The 22,983-nt window shown below is 46.4% G+C and overlaps 1 protein-coding gene across 1 annotated transcript; it reads right to left on the reverse strand.

Annotated features, from left to right (window-relative positions):
- Positions 1-4,603: 4,603 nt before the first annotated feature.
- On the reverse strand, positions 4,604-9,394 carry LOC136460642 (uncharacterized). The gene is made up of 7 exons (XM_066460268.1): positions 9,212-9,394; positions 7,527-9,041; positions 7,156-7,251; positions 6,929-7,074; positions 6,106-6,775; positions 5,317-5,515; positions 4,604-4,902 (listed from the first exon to the last, which is right to left on the reverse strand). Exons 1-7 carry the CDS (start codon positions 9,392-9,394, stop codon positions 4,604-4,606), a joined length of 3,108 nt encoding a protein of 1,035 aa, XP_066316365.1.
- Between the last annotated feature and the right edge of the window lie 13,589 nt (positions 9,395-22,983).

The raw sequence follows: 22,983 nt of genomic DNA on the forward strand, positions 1-22,983 counted from the left end.
GATACTAAAGTATATATATGTCTCATATATATACTAAGGTATTTAATTATGGGTTAGCTTTGATACGGCTGTATATTCATAATTATATGTACATATGGGAAGTATTTACTTTCGGGTAGCTTTGATATGGAAGTATATATATGGGTATATGTATATGGAAGTACTTAGTATTCAACCTAGAGCCCAGATTTTCATTTCTATATTTATATAATTGTGGCGTTGGGCTGAAATAAAACTCTTGTGCAGGTACGCTAACAACGAAACGTGTAGCCCGACTAGTTACATTATATTATGAGAGAACGTATGTATGTCACCGTATATTTTGCTAGAAGTTTCAATTTTTCTAAGTTTGTGAGGACATATGGAACGTGCATGCATCATGATAAATCAGTCATTACATACTTGCATTGTTCCTCCCCTTATAAGTTTCTTATTTGGTTAAGTAACTCTTTTCTATTATAATGTTGTTCTCACAAGAGTTGCACCATTTTTACTATAGATGGCAGCCTATTACCCACCGGAAGGGAACGAGACATTCTTGGGTATCTTTGGCACACTTGCCTTGCTTTGGAGAGTGTTGCATTTTGTGGGGTACACAGAGCCGCCCCAATACTTTTGGACATAGAGGCATGTATAGGAGGAACCATGGTTTGAGGTGCAAGTGTCCATCTTAGCTTGTACACGGGCACCGCAGTACCAGGGCTGGAAAGTGGAGTCTGAGGGAAGAACCCCTTGGGAAGGCGCTCAAGTGGCAGCCTTTGAGATCTTGAGCACACTATGTCAGCAGCATGGTGATTCATTCACCAACAGTGCAGCGGGATCTATTTCTCAGGTGGATCCAGCTATGATAGTTTGGAGGCAGCATGACCGTGTTTCTGTGGTGCAGGACCGTGACGAGTGGGCACAGAGCTCGAGTCCTGCTATGAGTGCCATGTTCGCTGTCATGCAGATGTTTTATGCTCGAGAAGACATCCGCTATTTCTGGCAAGTGTCTTTTAACATCTATGTGAACAAGCTCATGGAAGCTAGGGAAGTACAGCGAAGGCTGAAGAAGCATGTGCGTAAGCACAAGAAGACAGCTAGGGAGGCTCTTTGGGACACTGATGATGCTCATACAGCATTGGGAGCCCTCTAGACTCAGATGGAGAATGTTGTTGCAGATAGGAACGCAACACAGGCAGAGACACAGGCCGCTCATGCTCAGAGAGTGCAAGCCATCTAGCAGAGGGATGAGGCCTACCGTCTTGCAGAAGCTAGAGAGGAGGCTAGGACTAGGACTATGGTTCTAGTTGGGTGGCTAGAGAATGACTACCATCGGAGGGAGACAGAGTACCAACGTCAAATTCAGGAGCACCAGAACACCATTGTGGAGCTTCAGCATGATGTTCATCGCCTCAACAACATAATTAATCCTATTCCTGCCCTAGTAGCCGTGGAAGAGGAAGATCCAGAAATATTCATGGAAGATGGCGGTTGGGAAGAGGATGAGGAAGAACAACTTGTGCCCGTGGACAATGACGAGGCAAATGCTATGTCCGGTGTTGATAGTGACCACTCCGAGGCATAACTCAGCTATAGTGCTTAGCTAGAAACTCGACTAGTCCCAGCATCATAGTAACTGGACTATGGAATTTGATGGTTATATTGGACATGGGAATGCTACACCGGCTATGGTTATTATTGTGATGCTACGTAATGATATATCACATGTTTGGCATAGGTTAGTGGTTAATCTAGAGGTGAATAGCTATAATTAACTTGATACCGAATTATAAAATGTATAGTTGAACTAGTGGCTTTTTATGCAAAATATTGTTAAGCTAGTTTCACTTATAAAGCCTTGCATGATCCTTGGAGTCACATTATTTTTAGTTTATGACAAGTAAGTCTAGCTAAGTACCTTCTTGTACTCAGGGTTTATTTCCCCACTTGTTACAGATAATACAGTCTATCATGGATATTGTAAGAACTGCTATGTCCCGCCGTGGACGAGGAGTAGGCCCTGGGCAAGGCGCTTCTATATATCTAATCTATGATGCTTTTGTGGGATGTAATAACTTTAATCGCACTCTGATGTATGGCAATGTATTTGTGAACTCTATGTAATATGTGGCATGTATGTTGAATCATGTACGATCTTGGTTGTATGTTGGCGATGAATCGAGACCCTTCGTGGTACTCGATGGACTACTAGATTTATATGAGCTCAAGTATGATAGTGCGACCGCTTGCGGGCTGCCATTGTACTTATACTCTTATAAATTGGATGGTTCTATCACAGCATGACTACATCTGGTCGTCACTCAAGCGGCGCACGAGCAGCAGGTAACTGATGGGATCGCGTGACTGACATTTGTAGGAGGGCCACATGGCCGCATCCTGAGGACCGAAAGCTAGCTCGGGTGCGTCCGGTCGCCCCTACCAGCGCGTCCGGTCAACGCGCAGTGACCCCCACCTTGAGCATAACAGCTCAATTTCTTTGGGGTTCTATAAATAGTGTTTGGCCGGCTTGGGCTCACTCTCTTGGTCATTTCTATTAAGAATATACCCTAGTGAGCCTAGTCATTCCTCTCTAACTCATTTTGCTTGATTGATTCATCATTTGATGAGATTGGAGAGCATCCAAGTGCATTGCTTTAAGTGATTGCATCTAGAGGCACTTGGTGATTGTGTTTCGTTGCGGGATTCGCTTGTTACTCTTGGTGGTTGCTGCCACCTAGACGGCTTTGTCCAGCGACGATCATCGAGTGGAGGAAGGTGATTGTCTCCGGCTCCGATTGTGGTGATTGTGAGGGGTTCTTGACCTTTCCCCGACGGAGAGTAAAAAGTTACTCTAGTGGATTGCTCGTAGCTTGTGGATCCCCATCTTGTGTTGGTTGTGCGGCATCCGATTGCGGGTTAGGTGTGTGATGTCCATTAGCGCGTGAACCTCCAAGTGGGTGAATCGCTACAACGAGGATGTAGCTTGCTGGTAAGTAAGTGAACCTCGGGGATAAATCTTTGTCATCATTGTCTCCGAGGATTCTCATTGTGATTGATTGACTGTCTCTTGCCACGATGGTATAACCTTCACTATCTCTCTTGTATTTACTTTCCTAGTGTAGCTAAGCACTTTAGTGTAACTAGGTTTGAGAGGTAGCTTGTGTCTTGTTAGTTTGGTTAGTGAGGCTCTTTAGTTAGTCTTTAAGAGCTCACTAACTTAGGGAGTAGTGACTTAGCCTCTTTGTGTGATTTAGAAATCATAGCAACTAGAATTGAAGATAGGTGGCTTGCATCTTTAGTAGGCTAGGGCAACACTTGCTTCGCCTTATAATTGTCTAACCATTTGGCTTAAGTATTGTTGTAGAAATTTTTATAGGCTATTCACCTCCTCTAGCCATTAGGACCTTTCAACTGTCGCTCGCCCTCGCCCGTGCGGCGACAGGGCCGTGGCTGGCCCTGGCTCGTACACTAGTTCCGGCCACAGCTCGCCCCCACGGCGGCGGCGGTGGACCGCAGCCGCGCACCAGCCGGGCCTGATCTCGTCGGAGCTGCCTCGCCGGATCTCGTTGCAGCTGCCTCGCCGGATGTCGCCCACTCGCTTGGCCACGCGGTGCGCCTCCTCTTCCCTCGCTGCTGTGCGCCTCTCCTCTTCCCTCGCTACTCGCGCGCTAGTTCCACCTAGGTTCACCCTCGTCCGTTCTTTTTTCCGAGGACGAGTTCGCCCCGCATCATGAGGGAATATTCTCCAGGTGGGATGACTCTGCCCCTCATGTCTCTCAACCAAACAACTAGTGAAGTGGGATCATCCCATTCCATCCCACCATATCCCACTATCCAAGCACTACCTTAGAGATTAGCGCTTAATTGGGTAGATTAATATCAGTCGCCTATAGTAGTATTGGTGCTCCAGGCTGCAGGCTACTCGATCTCTCGTTTCCAGGAGGCGCTGCACCTCCAAAGCGCGCAGGGACAGGGGCAAGGGCAGCACGGCGCCGCATCTCCAGCAAAGGTCCTGTGCGGACACACCGGACCAAGCGGAAGCGCACGCACGACGGTGGCCTAACGCGCCAGAGCAGCGCGGGCGGCGAGGGCTCCGACAGCATGGGCAACGGGGCAGCAGCGCGGCTGGGACTCCAGCATGATGGGCAACGGGGCGTCTGCTGGCTGCTGCCCGCATGCTCCGATCCAGCAGCGCGGGAGGCGCGAGCGACTCCAGCTCCGGTTACGAGGGTGCCTCTTGATCCAGCTTAATGTTACGTTCTAGATCAGAACGCAACTGATAACTAGAGTGGAAGGAATTTGGGATAGAAATCAGTAGGGAATTTGGGGAAGAAAGCAAGAACAGCAATGAGCGAGTTCAGACGAACAACGAGTTCAGAGTTCAGATACGGATTCTGTTATTCGATATCCTTCACGGTTCGTTACATCGGGGTTATATACTCCCCCGTCACTGCCGACCTACAGCTCGGCCCAACTACCTTGGTCCATGACTAACAAAACCACTAAAGATGACTGGCCCAAATACATCAGGCATTTAGCCACTGGGAACAGCTTCAACGCCTGTTGTCGGATTTCCTTCAGACTTGGCCGTCTTCTTGGCCTTGATCCTGACATTCCTCCCTCAGAAACCAGCTTGATCCCAAGCTGGACACTTTGGAAACCGCTGATGGAGATCTTTGGCTTCTTCCCATGTTGCTAAAGAAGCTGGCAAAGAATTCCATTGCACCAGAATCTGATGTACTACTCGGGACCCCTTTCCGAGGAGTGCGTGGATTGGCACATCCTGAACATTTGGGTCATCCGGAATCTGAGTGATGTCATCCTCAATACGAACTGAAGGAGGTACATGTCGCTTCAATTCAGATATGTGAACCACTGGGTGAATACGACAAGCAGCTGGTAACTGAAGCTTGTATGCAACTGCACCCACACAATCAATGACAGGGAAGGGCCCATAATACCTGAAACTGAGTTTCTGATTCGTCCTTGGAGCTACAGATGACTGTATATATGGCTGTATCTTGAGATACACGCTGTCACCAACCTAAAACTCATGCTCACTGCGGCCTTTATCAGCTTGTGCCTTCATTCTTTGTTGAGCGCGATGAAGATGATGCTGAATCACATCAGACAGTAAGTGACGTTCAGTTAACCACTGCTCAAGGTCAGGAGAGTGAAACTGTATTTCATTGGATAACCCAAACTGTCTTGGTGGATGACCATAAAGAACTTCAAACGGTGAGCGCCCCAAGGCCGAATGAAAGCTTGTATTATACCATAGCTCAGCTACGAACAGCCACTTATTCCATTGTCGAGGGTAAGAGTTCACCGCACAGCGCAAAAAGCCTTCCAAGCATTGGTTCAGACGTTCTGACTGCCCATCAATCTGCGGATGATATGACGAGCTCATCATGAGCTGAGTATCAGACATCCGAAATAGTTCCTTCCACACAGCACTGGTGAAGATCTTATCACAGTCTGAAACTTTTCCTTGTGGTAACCCATGCAACTTGTACACTGAATCAAGGTAAGCCTGTGCAACTGTCAGAGCAGAAAAAGGGTGAGCCTAAGGTATAAGGCCGTCCACAGCGTGCAAGTGGTGCTCAGAGAAAAGCAGACGCCACGGTGGAAACGAGGCATCGCCCTAGCACAGCTGCAGTGTGGAAAGAAAAAGGCATCGCAGCCATCCGTGACTCTTCAAATAAAATAATCAGTACATCACTCTTTCTCCCTAAACAAGGTACAATGCACTGACCAATGGTTGCAGAGACCGGACCAACAAATTAGTTTTTTTGTTGTGCCGGCAGCGCAGCTTGTACATGCATCGCTCCTTCTTTTCTGGGCATCACTCAAATTTGGCACCACCGGTTGCAGTGGAAGGAGCGGTGCTCAAATCCTCTCTCTCCTTTCTTAGCTTCACTCCGGGAAAAACACTGCAGAAGGCCTAAAATGGCCATATTTTGTATACTTGTCAATCACCACTAAGATAGTGTCAAATTTCTGGGACTTTGGCAAACCCTCTATGAAGTCCATACACACAATCTGCCATGCCTGAGTGGGAACTGTCAGGGGTTGCAGAAACCCAGGAGGTTTGACATGCTCCACCTTTGATTGTTGGCAAACCTGACATTCTTGTACATACTTAGCTATTGCAACCTTCATTCCTGGCCAAGAAAATAAATGCCTGATACGGTAGTAAGTGGCCTGAAATCCTGAATGGCCCCCAACTCCAGAACTTTGAACAGCTTGCAGTGCTAGAGAATTTGATCCCAACCATATTCTTCCCTGATGTCTAATGATTCCATCAGTGACAGAATAATCTCCAGTTGGGTTAGATAGCATCTGCATAGCAAGGGGGTCATCACTATACCCCAACTTCACTCTGTCCAACCAGTCAGGGTTAGCAAAAGAGACAGCCATAATAGATTGTGGAGAATAACACCTGGAAAGAGCATCAGCTGCCTGATTCAGAGCTCCTTGCTTATAGATGATTTTAAACTGGAGATCCTTCAATTTTAACAATGCCTTCTGCTGAATTCTAGAAGTGATTCTTTGCTCAGTTAAGTGAAGCAGGCTTTTGTGATCAGTTCTAATGATGAATTCAGCATTTTGTAAATAAGGACGCCACTTCTCTACTGCAAGAATTATAGCCAGGCATTCTTTTTCATAGGTTGGCAGAGCTTGGTTCTTAGGACACACAACTTTGCTCAGATATGCCACAGGGTGAGAATCTTGCAACAGAACAGCCCCAAAACCCACCTCACTGGCATCAGTTTCTAGTACAAATGGCTTACTGAAATCAGGAATTGCCAGCACAGGAGCACTAACAAGAGCAAGTTTCAACTGAGTGAATGCTTCTTAGGCCTGTGAAGTCCAAACAAAAGGTACTCCCTTCTCTAGCAAATTAGTCAAGTGCCTACTGATCAGACCATAGTGCCTAATAAACTTCCTGTAATATCCTGTGAGGCCTAAGAATCCCCTGAGTTCTTTCACATTTGTTGGCATAGGCCAGTGCTCCACAGCAGAGATCTTTGCTTTTTCAGTAGCTACACCATCCTTAGATATGCAATGACCCAAGTATAATATTTCATGCTGAGCAAAAGAGCACTTAGATAGCTTAATGAAGAACTGATGCTGCCTAAGAATGTCAAACACCTGTTTCAACAAACTCACATGCTCCTCCAATGTAGCTGAGTAAATAAGAATGTCATCCATGAATACAAGGACACTTCTTCTTAAGAGAGCAGCAAATATGAAACTCATCACACTCTGAAATGTAGCAGTAGCATTAGTCAGTCCAAAAGCCATGACCAGGAATTCATAGAGGCCATTATGGGTTTTAAAAGCTATTTTATGAGTATCTTCTGGATGAATACAAATCTGATGATAACCAGCTCTAAAATCCAACTTAGAAAACCATTGAGCTCCAGCCAATTCATCAATAAGTTCATCAAATATAGGCATGGGATGCTTGTTTTTTACTGTTTGAGCATTAAGATGCCTATAAACCACACAAAACCTCCATGAGCCATCTTTTTTTTTACCAATAGTACTGGAGAAGCATAGGGGCTTTGGCTTGGTTTGATAATTCCATTCTTGAGCATTTCAGCCAACTGTTTTTCTTTCTCATCCTTTTGAGCAGGTGAGTACTTGTATGGCCTGATGCTGACAGGTGGAGCTCCTGGTAACAGTTGTATGTGATGGTCGAAAGATCTCTGTGGTGGCAAAGCATTGGGTTCCTGAAAGAGATCCTCATAAGTGCTAAGGAGCTCCCTGACCTCAACTGGTACCTCAACTGAATCAGATAAACTGATAGAATGCAGTTCCTGTGATGCAGCTGTCAACTGTGTTTGGGGCATTTCCAGTTTCAGCTGTAGACAAAACTGAACAGCTTCCTTTGTAAACAATCCTTGCAAACAGTGAGCAGAAATAGCAGTACACTGATCAACCTGATGCATGACCCCATATAGCTCAATCCTTTTCCCTTGATAGGTGAACCTCATGATTTTGTTAGACCAATGCACCCACATTGGGCTGCATTCTTCAAGCCAATCTTCTCCCAACACCATATCAAAGCACTTGAGTGGAAGAATCCCCACTGTGGTCATAAAATAATGGCCCTGCACCTTCCACTTCAAATTTTGAACCTGTCTACTGCAGACTATGGGACTGCCATCTGCAGTCACAAAGTTGGCTTGATTGCATTGGACAGACTGTAACTGGAGACTATCTGCCAACTGAGTGCTGATAAAAGAGGCCACACTACCAGAATCCACCAAGATCAGCACCTCCTTGCCCCCAATCTGTCCACACAGTTTCATAGTTCTTCTTTTAGCTTGATCTGAAAGAGTGGCATGACCAACTGCCATTACTGTTTCCTCCAGAACTTCACAATCAGGCTCAGAATCATCCACTCCTATGGTTTCCAGGGCATCCAACAGCTCCTCAATGACATGCAAAGGCACTTGAGGGGGGCACTCATGATCTTTGCTCCATTTGTTACGACATTTTAAACACAGCCCATTTCGGCGTCTGAAACTCTTAAGTGTTGTCAACTTGTCCTCTTGCTCAGGTAACAGAGACTGTGGCTTGGGTTTCTCAGCCTCACCTGTCCTCACCTTGTCACCAAATGCCTTAAATGAGCTCTTGTAACCATCTTTCACCTGAGGTCTGCCCTTAGACTTGCCGAGCTCAGCCTCCTGCAGAAGAGCCAAGGCGCTCGCTGTATCGACATCAGGTGGCCTATGCAGCACAATACCAGCACGAATTTCCTCCTTGAGGCCTGCAAGAAACCTCGTGACAAAGTATGTTTCATCATAGTTTGGATTGTATAGCAGCAAACTATGGGCAGCTTGCTCAAACTCTGTTATGAATTCAGCCACAGAGGCAGTCTGAACCGTGGCTTCAAATTGCTTGAGAATCAATGGGTACTGGTCTTTGTCGAAACGCCCCATCACCAACTTGCAAAGAGTGGGCCACTCAGTAATGCGTTCGCACCGCTCCACCGTGTGCAACCATGTCTTCGCGAAGCCGACAAAGTTCAAAGCCGCAAAGCGGGTCTTCAGCGAAGGATGCACAGCATATACCTCGAAAAACATGGTACAATGATCTTGCCATAAGCGCGGATTCGAGCCATCAAACTTCGAAAACTCGAGCTTAGGAAAAGGCGACGAGCGGGGAACAAAATCGGGCTGAAACAACGAATCAGGCGGGGTTTTAAAGCACGTACCTCCACGCAGAACTGCGGTCGGGATCCATGATCCCGCTGCAGTGCTCGCTGTGCCCCTTGGGCCGCTCCACGTCCCTCACATGTGAGCGTGATGACGTCCCAGGAGCAATGTTCAGGTCCAACTCCCGCCACGGTGGTGGAACTGACGAGGACATGACAACCATGCTTACGATCATGGCGCATGGTTAGGAGGGCAGGAGACCAGCAAGGGCGTACAAGTCAAGAAGGAGACTTAAGGCTAATTTGGTTTGAGTCCTCGAGTTGGAGGCTCAAAGCAAATTAAGTTCGAGTCTGCCTCGGACTTCAGGACCAGTCTGCCTTAAACTGATCACCCAGGACGCATCCGGACTCCGTTTTCAACGATCCAAGTCTGGTTGGAAAGCTAATTTAATAAGGAAGCCAATCCAAGTGGTTTCACGTCAAAAGACCTTCGGAATCAACGAAAATCGTCGAAACACGTCAGCGTCCAGAATCTGCCAGGTTGCTGCGATACCGTCTTTTGGTCCGTTGGACCGTGTATCGTGTTTAGACCCATTAGGGGACGCATCCAGGGGGTGACGCCAAGACTCTATAAATAGCAGTCGTCGCTCTCCTTAGGGTTTGAGTTTTGTTTAGTTCTTGATTTCCTCGTGAAACAGATATCGTTTTGCTGCAGCTGTGCCGCCAAGGTTGCTTGCTGTGAACCAAGGCCCCAGTTCTTGATCTTGTTCGCCTGTGGCGATTAGTCCTTTCGAATAAAGACTTGAACTCCTCCTCATTATCATAAGCCTCATATTTATTTGCAATTTTAGATTGCGTTCATCCCGTTCTTGCTTATGTTCTTGATTCGCTTGCAGAAAAACCTTCTTGGCGAGGTCAATCGCGTTCGCGTAGTTGATAACCAACGAAGCAGTGGTGTAATGATTGCGGGGGTCCGAATCAGTCTTGGTTCGAAGCCTAGATCAGGAACATCGAGTCTCCACCAATCGATGCTATCATACCTATCGAAAGATCGGACTTAGTCTACATGAATGAATTTTTTTTCACCTTCCCATTATTTCTTTGGGTGATATTGATTTAGAAAGAAAAGTCTAGATATTTGGGATAGCTTGTTCATGTGTTCTTCTCAGTCACGTTTTCCACATGAAAGGAAAGTCTAGATTTTGCTATAGCTTGTATCAGCCACGCATGCGTGTTTTAGACTGATTAGGTTTTGTGCATCTAAAAAAGGATTTATTGCTTGGTGTATGAAGGTAGAAGATCTACGAGCACTTGTCTTGCGGCACATTCTGTTATTATAAAAAAAGATAAAAATAAGGTAACGCAAAAGGCAAAGAAGTGCAAAAAAAAGCCGCACCAAAAGAAAAAGGAAAGAAAAAAAAGGAAGGTGAAAAAAAATTCAGAAGTGCTTGCATCCTGGTTAGTCCTTGTGCTGAGATATTGTTGCTTGTTGAACTAGGTCCAGGATGAGTCTAGGCTGGCGACATAGACTAGCTTGGGACTACTTTTCAATCTTGCAATTTCTGAATTAAATTATTGTTATTCCTTACTACTATATTGTGTCTGTCCAAGCTCCACTTTCTTCTAACTAAGTACAGGTTCGTCTTGCAACTGTTACACTCAAGCTACAACGGTATCACAGTCATCGACCGATTACACCACCTGTTGCTTTGGTAAAAACACTTGTAAGACCGTGGTAAGACGCTTGAGAGTGTGTGACTTTACTCCTTGACCACATCCTATAGTAGCTGATAGAAAAAATACATACTTGTGTGTTTTCTTGTTTGATTCTAACAATGACATGTTGTTCATATCCACCGACTTATGATGGTATAGGTGCTGATGAGTACATGGAGTGAGAAATTACCATAGATAACATATTTGCTACTCGCTTTATGTGTCCAAGGAAGAAGGTAAAAATGCAGCTAGTGTTTTGCGATATTCTGCTTTATCTTGGTGGGAGTCTTTAGATCCTTCTGATAAACCTCAAACTTGAAATGATATGAAACTCCTTATATGAGAAACCTTTGTTAATCCACCTCCTATTTTGACTTCATATGCTGAGATGCACTATTTCGAGAAAGTGTCTGTTGTTATTTCTCTTGCTATAACTAACCTTTTGCAGGATAATGTACATAAGCGAGAGGATGACATGGAAGAAAATGAAGAGCTCACAGCCTCATGTGAAAATTCAGAACCATCAACTATTACTCCTGCTGAACATGAGATCAAAGGTAATGCCCACGATGCTAAACTCACGGAAGGTGAGAGTTCTCTTGATGTGCTGAATATTTCTACCAATCATGCTATGATAGAGCAAATTTTAGTGGAGTCTTCGCTTGATTTACCTTTGTCACGAGATGATTTGCTTGATGTTTCTTGTGACGAAGATGACTTGCATGATGATATTTATGTTATTCTCATGCAATCATTGAAGAATGATCATGTTATATGTGTGCTGAAATTGAGCACTTGTGCTGAAATAGACCTGTTATTCATAATGCTAGTGAAGTTGATGAGCTGAAATTGTTGTCTTCTTTAAATACTTTGGGATACATTGAATTTAATGTTTCGTGTAATCTTAGTTCTTTAGAGGAGGAACTTTATGCATATGCTGATTTGCCATGGTTCTCTAGACATACATATCATGTTTTTGACAAATATAACAACCAAGGATAATATTTAATACAACGAGTTTACATTTGTATAAATCCGAATTCTCGTTTTGTTGTGCAAAGTAATGATCAACTAGAGGACAGTAAAATCAACACTGTTGTTATGCCATATTTCTCTAGTTTTGCTTTTTGAACACAAGTGGGATCCAAAGAAAGGGAGCATATGTTTCTTGTTAGTACTAATCTTTTGTATGATAGTATTGTCAAAGATCGTGTGTATTTCAATCGAGCAGACTACATGTCTGTAGGACAAGACATGCTACAAACCTGGACATGTGGTCATATTCTTTCTCACAACATTGTCCACTCACATTATTTTGGAAACCTCGTTTGTCCTCATGTTGTGCAGGATCGACATCAAACAACATCGACGCCGAGGATGGTTTTTCATCAAGAAGGGGAGGATGATGAGGACAAGACACCCATGCTTATGACCATGTTTGGCGCATGGTTAGGACGGGTAGTGTCGACAGAATATCATCGACAGTCCACTAAGGGGTATCCCGCGATGGTAGATTTGTCGGTGGGGGTGCGCGTAATTAGGAACCAGATGGTGATACAAGGCGCAGAGACAACAATTTAGACAGGTTCGGGTCGTCTGATCGACGTAATATCCTACGTCCTGTGTCTTTGGTGTATTGTATTGAATACATGATGTCGAGTAGAGGACCCCTGCCTCTCCTTATATACTCTGGAGGGGTAGGGTTACAAGTAAAGTATCCTATTTGGTACTATACAATGTCTTGCGGTGCACGCCGAGCAGCACTGTGCACGCCTTGATCTTGTGGGCCGGGCCACTTCTGATGGTGCGGCCCATGTCTTGGGGGCCATACCCCCACAGCTAGTCCTCAAGCCTGATAGTAGGTGACGTAGTCACGTGGTGCCAGGGTCATAAAGTAGAAAACCAGCCGAGCAGGCAGCCAGTCCCCGGGCGTAGCCTCGAGATGAGAACAAGCACATTCATCGCAAGGTGAAGTATGCCCACTTAGTCCCCGAGCCTGCTAGAAGATGAAGAATGAATCTTGTAGCAGGGTCAAAGGACAAAGAAGTCTGAAAGCTTGCCAACATCGTCTAACATGCGCGTATCAAGACTCCAGACGTGCTGCCCAAGATCAGCACCCTGATCTGAATAGCATGGAGCAGCTTGTTAGCGCACCGATGAGACATAGCAAGATCCGACCACCAAGGGAGCATCGAGGAGCGAGGAGTCCCCGGCGTCGCTAGCGATGTCCGAGCACCGAGGAGCGAGGAGTCCCCGACGTCGCTGGCGATGTCCGAGCATCGAGGAGCGAGGAGTCCCCGGCGTCGCTAGCGATGACCGAGCACCGAGGAGCGAGGAGTCCCTAGCATCGCTGGTGATGACTGAGCACCGAGGAGCGAGGAGTCCCTGGCGTAGGTGGAGATGTCCGAGCACCGAGGAGCGAGGAGTCCCCGGTGTAGGCGACGATGACCAAGCACCGAGGAGTGAGGAGTCCTCGGCGTCACTGGCGATGACCGAGCACCGAGGAGCGAGGAGTCCCCGGCGTCGCTGGTGATGACCGAGCACCGAGGAGCGAGGAGTCCCCGGTGTCGCTGGCGATGACCGAGCACCGAGGAGCGAGGAGTCCCCGGCGTCGCTGGCGATGACCGAGCACCGAGGAGCGAGGAGTCCCCAGCATCGCTGGCGATGACTGAGCACCGAGGAGCGAGGAGTCCCTGGCGTAGTCGGAGATGTCCGAGCACCGAGGAGCGAGGAGTCTCCGGCATAGGCGGCGATGACCGAGCACCGAGGAGCGAGGAGTCCCCGGCATCGCTGGCGATGACTGAGCACCGAGGAGCGAGGAGTCCCCGGTGTCGCTGGCGATGACCGAGCACCGAGGAGCGAGGAGTCCCCAGCGTAGGCGGTCATGTCTGAGCACCGAGGAGCGAGGAGTCCCCGGCGTAGGCAGCGATGTCTGAGCAACGAGGAGCGAGGAGCGAGGAGCGAGGAGTCCCCAGCGTAGGCGGCGATGTCTGAGCACCAAGGAGCAAGGAGCGAGGAGTCCCCGGCATAAGCGGCGATGTCTGAGCACCGAGGAGCGAGGAGTCCCCGGCGTCGCTAGCGATGTCCGAGCACTGAGGAGCGAGGAGTCCCTAGCATTGCTGGCGATGACCGAGCGCCGAGGAGCGAGGAGTCCCCGGCGTCACTGGCTATGACAGAGCACCGAGGAGCAAGGGGTCCACGGCGTAGGTGGCGATGTCCGAGCATCGAGGAGCGAGGAGTCCTCGGCATCGCTGGCGATGACCGAGCACTGAGGAGCGAGGAGTCCCCGGCGTCGCTGGTGATGACCGAGCACCGAAGAGTTCCCGGTGTAGGCGGCGATGTCCGAGCACCGAGGAGCGAGGAGTTCCCGGCGTAGGCGGCGAGGTCCGAGCATCGACGTAGCTGACGATGTCCGTGCGGTGAAGTGTGCCCACTTATTCCCCGAGCACGAAGAATCCGGGCGCTGAGGAGTAACCGGCGTAGCTGGCGATGAAGCACGAGCGACGAATAGTCTAGTCAACTAGTCGGCGGCGAAGTGAGCATTGAGTAGAAGCGACCGGCGAACAGTCCGATCAACTGGTCAGCGACGGAGTCTATGAACCAAACGGTCCGACTAGTTGATCGGTGGAGAAGTCCGAGCACCAGGTGGTCCAATCACCTGGACGATGATCCTGCAATACAAACATGTAGAACGGGTAGTACATGATGTAAAAATATATGAACTTCAGAGAAAAATCAGCAATGGTGATGAAACAGCGTATGCAGTTCGGCGATCAATTGGCGTGAAAATATATTTATGTTTAATATAAACCGCCCGAACAGTTAGTGTGTAGCTGAGTCTCCAGCCCTAGCTAGCCCATAGTCCATAACGTCGAGCGCGGAGCCCATGCACGTGTAGGAGGAACAGGCGTGACCAAGGAGCCACTGCCGACCACCCATAACGCAGAGCGCAAACGCTCGTGCATGTGTAGGGAGGAGCCAGAGATAGGGCCGTCTCTGGAGGCGTCCGAGCATCAACAGGACTGTTCGGGGGTTTAGAAAATCGTTTGAAGAGCAAACATGAAGAAAACAGCTCGGAGAAACATTATGGCGATATACGGAGATTGGAGAATATTTAGAACAATATTAAAGCGTGACTTAGATTTAGATAGAAAGTCTGGTCGGCGACGTATGGCGTTATTTGGTCGGCGTTGACGAAGTTGCCCAGCCCTCGAGCTTTCCGAACTGTCGTCATGGCGGCAGTCGTGGTTGTCACGGCACTGTTCTTCGCGATGATCTTGATTGTGACGCGACAGGTGGTCGGAGTAAGTAGTTCGGACAGCTCGCTTAGCAGCTCTGGCGGGAGAGTGGAGTCGTAGCAGAACGAACGTAATCGGTGGCCATGGCTGAGTAGACATGCCAGCTTTTTTCTCTCGTACATGTACCAGTACATGCGTACGTGCAGAACAAGGCTTCTTCAATAACTTGATCCCATAGCTAGCTTGCATGGCTATTTGTTTATTATTTGATTGATTGCTCTTGGCTGATGGAAACACCAAACGACGATAGGCTGCCGCTCTACCGTGCATGCACGTGCTTGGTCCCGATTGGATCTCATTGTAACTCGGCGATATGCTTGTGTTCGGCTTGGCATCGTGATCACGATGGACTCGGATTAGGATGGGGCCAGCAGATCCAATCAGGAAGTGGAGCGCCGTGCGGGTGCCGCGAAGGTTGACTTAAACGTGGAGACCTTAACGCCATCTGGCAAGTGAATGTGGTGGAGCTCACGAACGACATCTCGAGATCGGATGAAGCGGCGAGCTTGCTGTATGAGCGCCTCCCCGGCGACAGTCTGTGCGAGCTGTAGAAGCACAGGGCCATCGCCGAGAACGTGCCGATGATCTTGAGGTACGCCATCTGATTTGCCGGAGGATCAAGCGCACACCCCTACCCGGCGCGCCAACTGTCGATAGAATATCGTCGACAGTCCACCGAGGGGTATCCTGCGATGGTAGATTTGTCGGTGGGGATGCGCGTAATCAGGAACCGGATGGTGACACAAGGCGCAGAGACAATGATTTAGACAGATTCGGGCTGTCTGATCGACGTAATACCCTACGTCATGTGTCTTTAGTGTATTGTATTGAATACATGATGTCGAGTAGAGGATCCCTGCCTCTCCTTATATACTCTGGAGGAGTAGAGTTACAAGTAAAGTATCCTATTTGGTACTATACAATGTCTTGCGGTGCACGCCGTGCACGCCTTGATCTTGTGGGCCGGGCCACCTCTGATGGTGCGGCCCATGTCTTGGGGGCCTTACCCCCACAGGTAGGAGCCCAGTAAGGGTGTCCTAGTCAAGAAGGAGGCCCAAGGCTAATTCGGTTCGAGTCCCCGAGGTGGAGGCCCAAAGCAACTCAAGTTGGAGTCTGTCTTGGCCTCTAGGACCAGTCTGCCTTAAATTGGTCACCCAGGACGCATCCGGACTCCGTTTTCAACGATCCATATATGGTTGAAAAACTAATTTGATAAGGAAGCTAATCCAAATGGTTTCACGTCAAAAGACCTTTGAAATCAACAGGAATCGTCGAAACAAGTCAGCGTCCAGAATCTGTCCAGGTGCTGTGACACCGTCTTTTGGTCCGTTGGACCGTGTATCGTGTTTGGGCCTATTAGGGGACGAGTCCAGGGGGTGACGCACAAGCCTCTATAAATAGCAGTCGTCGCTCTCCTTAGGGTTTGTGTTTTGTTTAGTTCTTGATTTCCTCGTGAAACAAATATCGTTTTGCTGCAACTGTGCCGCCAAAGCTGCTTGCTGTGAACCAGGGCCCCAGTTCTTGATCTTGTTCGCCTGTGGCAATTAATTATTACGAATAAAGACTTAAACTCCTTCTCATTATCATAAGCCTCCTATTTATTTGCAATTTCAGATTGCGTTCATCCCATTCTTGTTTGTGTTCTCAATTCGCTTGCAGGAAAGCCTTATCGGCGAGGTCAATCACGTTCGCGTGGTTGATAACCAACGGAGCAGTGGTGTAACGATTGTAGGGGTCCGAATCAGTCTTGGTTCGAAGCCTAGATCATGAACATCGAGTCTCCACCAATCGACGCTATCATACCTATTGGAAGATCAGGCCTAGTCTACGTCAGAAACGACCACGGTCACCGAAGGGCACCCCAATGCGCCAGGCCTGGGGGTGATCCCGGGGTTCATCGGCGCCTCGTGCGAATCCATGCGCGTCACCAACGAGTCGATGCTAGAGGAGGTGTTGTGGAGGGAGGTCGCTGTTGCATCCGCCGAGCCGCGCAAATCATCGAGCATCACCTCGACAGACGTTTGACGCGACCCCATGCTGTTCACCGAGTCGAGCGTCTGCCTCATCATCTCGCGATGGCCTTCGAACTGCTTCGCCATCCCGCTGAAGGAACTCATCTGCTTCGCCATGTCATCGAACTTGGAGGATAGTTCTTCCAGCCGCCATCTGCAACTGCAATTTGGTCGGTTTGCGGGCGGGTGCCAGGACGAGGAATCGATGGGGAGAAAAAAATTTCCACCCCGATCAACGGCTCTGGATACCAATTGTTACGTTCCGGATCAGAACGCAACTGATAACGGGAGTGGAAGGAATTTGGGATAGAAATCAGCAGGGAATTTGGGGAAGAAAGCAAGAACAGCAATGAGCGAGTTTAGAAGAACAACGAGTTCAGAGTTTAGATACGGATTCTGTTATTTGATATCCTTCTCGGTTTGTTACATCGGGGTTATATCCTCCCCCGTCACCGCCGACCTACAGCTCGGCCCAACTACCTTGGCCCATGACTAACAAAACCACTAAAGATAACTGGCCCAAATACATCCGGCATTTAGCCACTGGGAACAGCTTGAACGCCTGTTGTCTGATTTCCTTCAGATTTGGCCGTCTTCTTGGCCTTGATCCTGACACTTAATTGGGTAGTTTATCAGTAGCGTAGAGTAGTATTGGTCCTCGCATGATCTTAGACCACTGTTCATTTCATCGGAGAGATTTGGGTAGTAGTGGTAGCACTGTACAGCAGCAGCAGCAGCAGGTTCTTCCACTTCTCTCTTTTTGCCGGAACTTTGGATCAATGATCAGGTGCTGTGACGAGGACCAATGTGAACATTCCGCAACATGTGTGTTTTACGAGAAGGCTTAATGCTTGGAGCACAATTCGTGATGAATGAAATTCGAAGCATTAAGATTTCTTGTTTGACTCTTTCCTGTGTTTTCTTGCTTGTTTTGCATCTACAATGTGTGGTTCAATTAGTCTATCGTTTTCAGTGGCAGTATTTGGTGCCCAGTTGATCATTGTTGTCTGAAATCATATTTGAGCAATGTGCCAATGTCACATAATAGTTCCAATGGCAATAATAGTTCTAATAGCAAATGCAATAATAGTTCCAATGGCAATAATAGTTCCAATGGCAAATGCACTGAACTGAAAGCATGCAGCGCCTATATACAAAGTATACGAATGGTCAAGACGTGAAGTGTAGAAATTACCATGGAAAATGTTCCTGTAGCTCGGCTTTTTTTAACATCTATCCCTCGGCTCTTCCAGTGCTAGGATTGCATCTCTGTGCTTTAAAATGCGCAGCTTGTCTGTTTAATTTTTTTGTCGCTCTTACTTATGTACCAGTAGTAGGTAGGACTAGCTATACATCTAGATATAATAATATGTCTAGATACATAGCAAAATAGATGAACTAAAAAGTTAAAACGACTTGTAATTTGGAACGGAGGGAGTAACAAGCAGCAGCAACTCGGCGCGTGCAGTGCCCTTTCCAAAACGTATTGCCTCAGGCCGCAAGCATCTAACTTCAATCTTGGCAAAAAAATTTGAACTAAACGAAAGCTTCAATCACTGTTTTTTTTTAAAACTTCGACTTGGTTGTAAACAGCATGGGATTTGTTTGAACCTGTAATTTCAGCTTTCAACCGGGGGCTCCTTTTTTTTTTTTTGCTTTAAGTTCAGCCGGGGATTCAAACACCCGATACATTGTGTCATTCTCTCACAATACGAAGTAGACAGAATATTAGGATTTGAATGTATGCATTGAACAATCGAAGACATCACATCTATGAAGCAAACGTGCGATATATGAACCAATCTTCACTGAGGAAGAAGTGAGGGAAGATGTGCTGCCTAGGGGGTGTTTGGTTCCATGGACTAAATTTTAGTCCATGTCACATCGGACATTCGGATGCTATTTAGGAGAACTAAATATGAGTTAATTATAAAACTAATTACATAGATGGAGACTAATTTACGAGACGAATTTATTAAGCCTAATTAATCCGCCATTAGCACATATTTACTGTACCACCACATTGTCAAATCATGGACTAATTAGGCTTAAAAAATTCGTCTCGTAAATTAGCCACAATATGTGCAATTAGTTATTTTTTTCGTTTATATTTAATACTTTATGCATGTGTCCAAACATCCGATGGGACAGGGACTAAAATTTTCCTGTAGGAACCAAACACCCCTATAGTCGAGAAACAAGCAGAACAAACAGACGACATGGGGGCAGAACATATGTCAGTAAGGGCCTGTTCTGTTACCTCGGAATGAACACCTGAAACGATTTCCAACCGAAACGATTGTCTAATTTGTACTTTCCTCCGTTTGTGTTTACTTGTCAGCAACTTTTTACTGTAGCAAATTTGACCATTTGTTTTTTCTTCTAAAAAAATCTTAGATACTTCAATGTATATAACACTAATGAAGCATGTTCAATAAAGAATCATATATGTGAAAACTTGATGTCTCTAAAAATCTTTTGCAGAAAAACGTATGGTTAAAATTGCTACAGTAAATTCGGTGACAAGTAAACGAAAACGGAGATAGTATAACAGTGACCAGTAGGAATAATTTCTGGCCTCATCTACACTAACCGAACTGGCTCTAATTGTGAAACGAGAGACGAAGAATGGGGGAAAATGAATATATGCCCTGTTCACTTGGCTAATAAGCCATAACTGAAAGTATTATTGGCTAATTTATTGTGAGAGAAAAATATTATTCGTTGGCTAAAAAATACGGCTTATAAGTCCGAGGAAACAGGAGGACAGTCTAACTTCAGAGAAAGTGGAAAGCCCCGACGGTGTTCAATGAGTAACTCAACTGCCACAATAAATTCGTTGTACAGTGGCCATCCATGTGTGCAATTGACGTGTTCTGATCGCGTAGTAATTACTAGCGCCTGGTCGACGTAGGACAATATCGAACGGCGCCGGTTAGGGTGGGTAGGTGCCGCGGGCGCCGACCTGCCGTCGAGGCTGGGAAGCCGTTATCCCGAGTCAAACGAAGTGGAACCGGTCTAGATGCGACATCGGCTGTCTTCCAGATGAAACGCATCGCCGATAGCACCAGACGGCGAGGGGTCGCAGGCTGGTGAAGGTCGTTACCGTGAGAGCAGTTTGATGCTGCGGAAGACGAGATGGACGGGATAGCCACTGCTCATGCAGACAATCTGGCGTTCGAGTGAATCTGCTCCATCTGTAACCTGTGTAAAGTTGGTATGTAATAAATGTTATCGTTAATCAAATGAAAAGACTTATTATCGTTTGATCGCAGTCGATGCTTGTCTTCTCAAATGACTCCTCCTTGAACCTAGTCCCGCTGGCCTTGTAGTCGGTTTGTGGGGTAGAGCGCTTCCGAGGGGAAGGCTTTTAGTTGACTGTAGTCGTTTCTATATAGTAATGTACCAGAAAACTGGGGGCGCGGCTTCGCCGCGCCATCTCCGAGGTTCCATGATGGATCTACCCTGGAGAAATTGAACATCTGATTAGCTATGTTTAATTGAGATTAGTGTTTACGTAACCACTGGGGGCACGTCTTTGCCACATCATCTCCGAGGTTCCATGATGAATCTATCATGGAAGATTGAACATCTGATTAGCCTTGTTTAATTGAGATTAGTGTTTACGTAACTCCATCTGGTTGTTCTTATATTTATAAAATGTATATGTATTGCGGAATATAATGTAGAATCTGATCGGAATACAGATATGCACAGCATCAAAAAACGGAGAGAACAAGCATGTATACAAATACAATATAGGTTCAGTCAAGTTTCTATCCACGACATCTATGTTTACGATCTTCTGAACTAAGTCGATCAATAGCAGAGGTTGAATGAAGACTGATGAGGACGTGTCTACAATGGAAAAATTACAACACGTTACAAATTTGGCAAAGACACAATCTCTGTACTATAATATTACTAGCCATGTAGAAGTGCAGCCGAATATTTTTCTTTGAAGCAATCACATGAAACCACAGCGTCTAAATAATCTGAAATAGATATATGATTTCCACCGACCACACAAATGAGTTTACGCAAGTACTATATTATATCCAAAATTTCTCTAATGGGCAGTTCTGCCGTCCAAACATTCTATACTATACTGTATGTACATAACTGAAAATAAAAACCCACATTTAGAAGTGAACTGATATCTGATCTGCAATCAGAGACAAGTCGTTCTGTGTTGACCTGATGCTCTGATAGAGCCCCTTCCATGCCTCAACACCCAGTGTATGATCATTCGTGCCAATCGCGATGCATCTCTTCACAGCACAAACACAGAACATTTGTGTAGGGGTATAACCACCAGTAGATAAACGACTTTTGATCCACTTTCGAAATTTGGCTTTAGTCCCGGTATTTTTTGCGCTCAGGACTAGAGAAACCTTTAGTCCCGGTTGGTAGATCTAACCAGGACTAAAGGTCCCTGCCCAACGGCTAATGCGGCAGGCTTTTGCTATAGAGGATCTTTAGTCCCGGTTGGATCTACTGACCAGGACTAAAGGTTAACTTTTACTCTCGATTGGTCCCTCCAACCAGGAGTAAAAGTCTACTCCCGGCTGGAGGCTCCGTCCGGAACTAGAAAGGGACATTTAGTCCCGGTTGCTGTCTCCAACCGAGACTAAAGGTCCCCTCCTATATACCCCTTCTTCCTCCCCGAGCCCGAGCCACTTCGAGCTCAGTGTTCTTGCTTCATCGCCGGCCACTCTTCTTCCTCATCGCTAGTAATCACAAGATTTCTTCGATTCCTCCATCGATTCTTCGGTTCTAAAGGTTACCAACTTTATACTCTCATGTTTCATCAGTAGCATATCTCATTTTATGGACTAGATATATGTGGTTTTTTATGGTGGATTTTTTTTATTTGTAAGCCATTTAAGCTCAAAATCACTTTAAAGTTTGCATATTTGGATGAAGGAAGGTTAAAGTAGTTATTCAAAACTAGTATTCAGCTTTCATTTCTAGCAAGCATAGCACACTTCATGGTTTAGAGATATAGAGAATTTTAGAGTTTTTTAATTTTATTTGTTTATAAAATGAGAAATTTATATTATATTAAAAATGAGTATAGAGAGTAGATGGCAACTGCTTCTGGGTCCTCGACCTCTCATCGAGATCTAAAGCGACTGAGGTCAGACCTCCCTCTCATTGCATGCGGCAAATGTGAGAAGAAGATTGTGATGGAGTACCGGGTGAGGAAGGAGTGTCCCAACAAGGGCCATATCTTCTACAAGTGTCCGGATCGCAATGTGAGTTATTTTGTCGTATTTGATGATTATGGTTAATTTATACTTATTTTCATGATGATTGTGATTAAAGTTCTAATTTTTTGTTTTAATTTCAGTGGGATGGCACTGGATGTTCAGGCTGATACTGGGAGGAAGAGTATGTTGAACATGTGTAAAACTCTCTTGCACAGGCAGCTACGGCGGCTGATGAGGCAGTGATCCTGCGGAAAAAGCCCATAGATGTTGAACAAACGCATGATCTGTCTGTTTTAGTTGAGATTGGTCGTGAAATCCTTATGCTGCTGAAGTGCATTTTAGCTTTAGTTTTTTTAGTGGTAGTTGGGATTGTCTACATTGTAGCGAGACTTTCATAAATTAATACCTTGTGTGGTGGCATGCATGTCGTATAATTAACTAATTATGTTCTAGGTTTTAATATGGTATGTATGTCATGTAATGCAGATGAGCCGGCATTGGATGTACAATGCTGATCGCCGCTCCCAAGAGTTCATTGAGGGCGTGCATTCTTTCTTACGTGTGGCCGAGGCAAACAAACGCGATGGTTTCAT

Source organism: Miscanthus floridulus, chromosome 1 (assembly GCF_019320115.1).
Source record: "Miscanthus floridulus cultivar M001 chromosome 1, ASM1932011v1, whole genome shotgun sequence".
In the NCBI taxonomy this organism is placed as follows: domain Eukaryota; kingdom Viridiplantae; phylum Streptophyta; class Magnoliopsida; order Poales; family Poaceae; genus Miscanthus; species Miscanthus floridulus.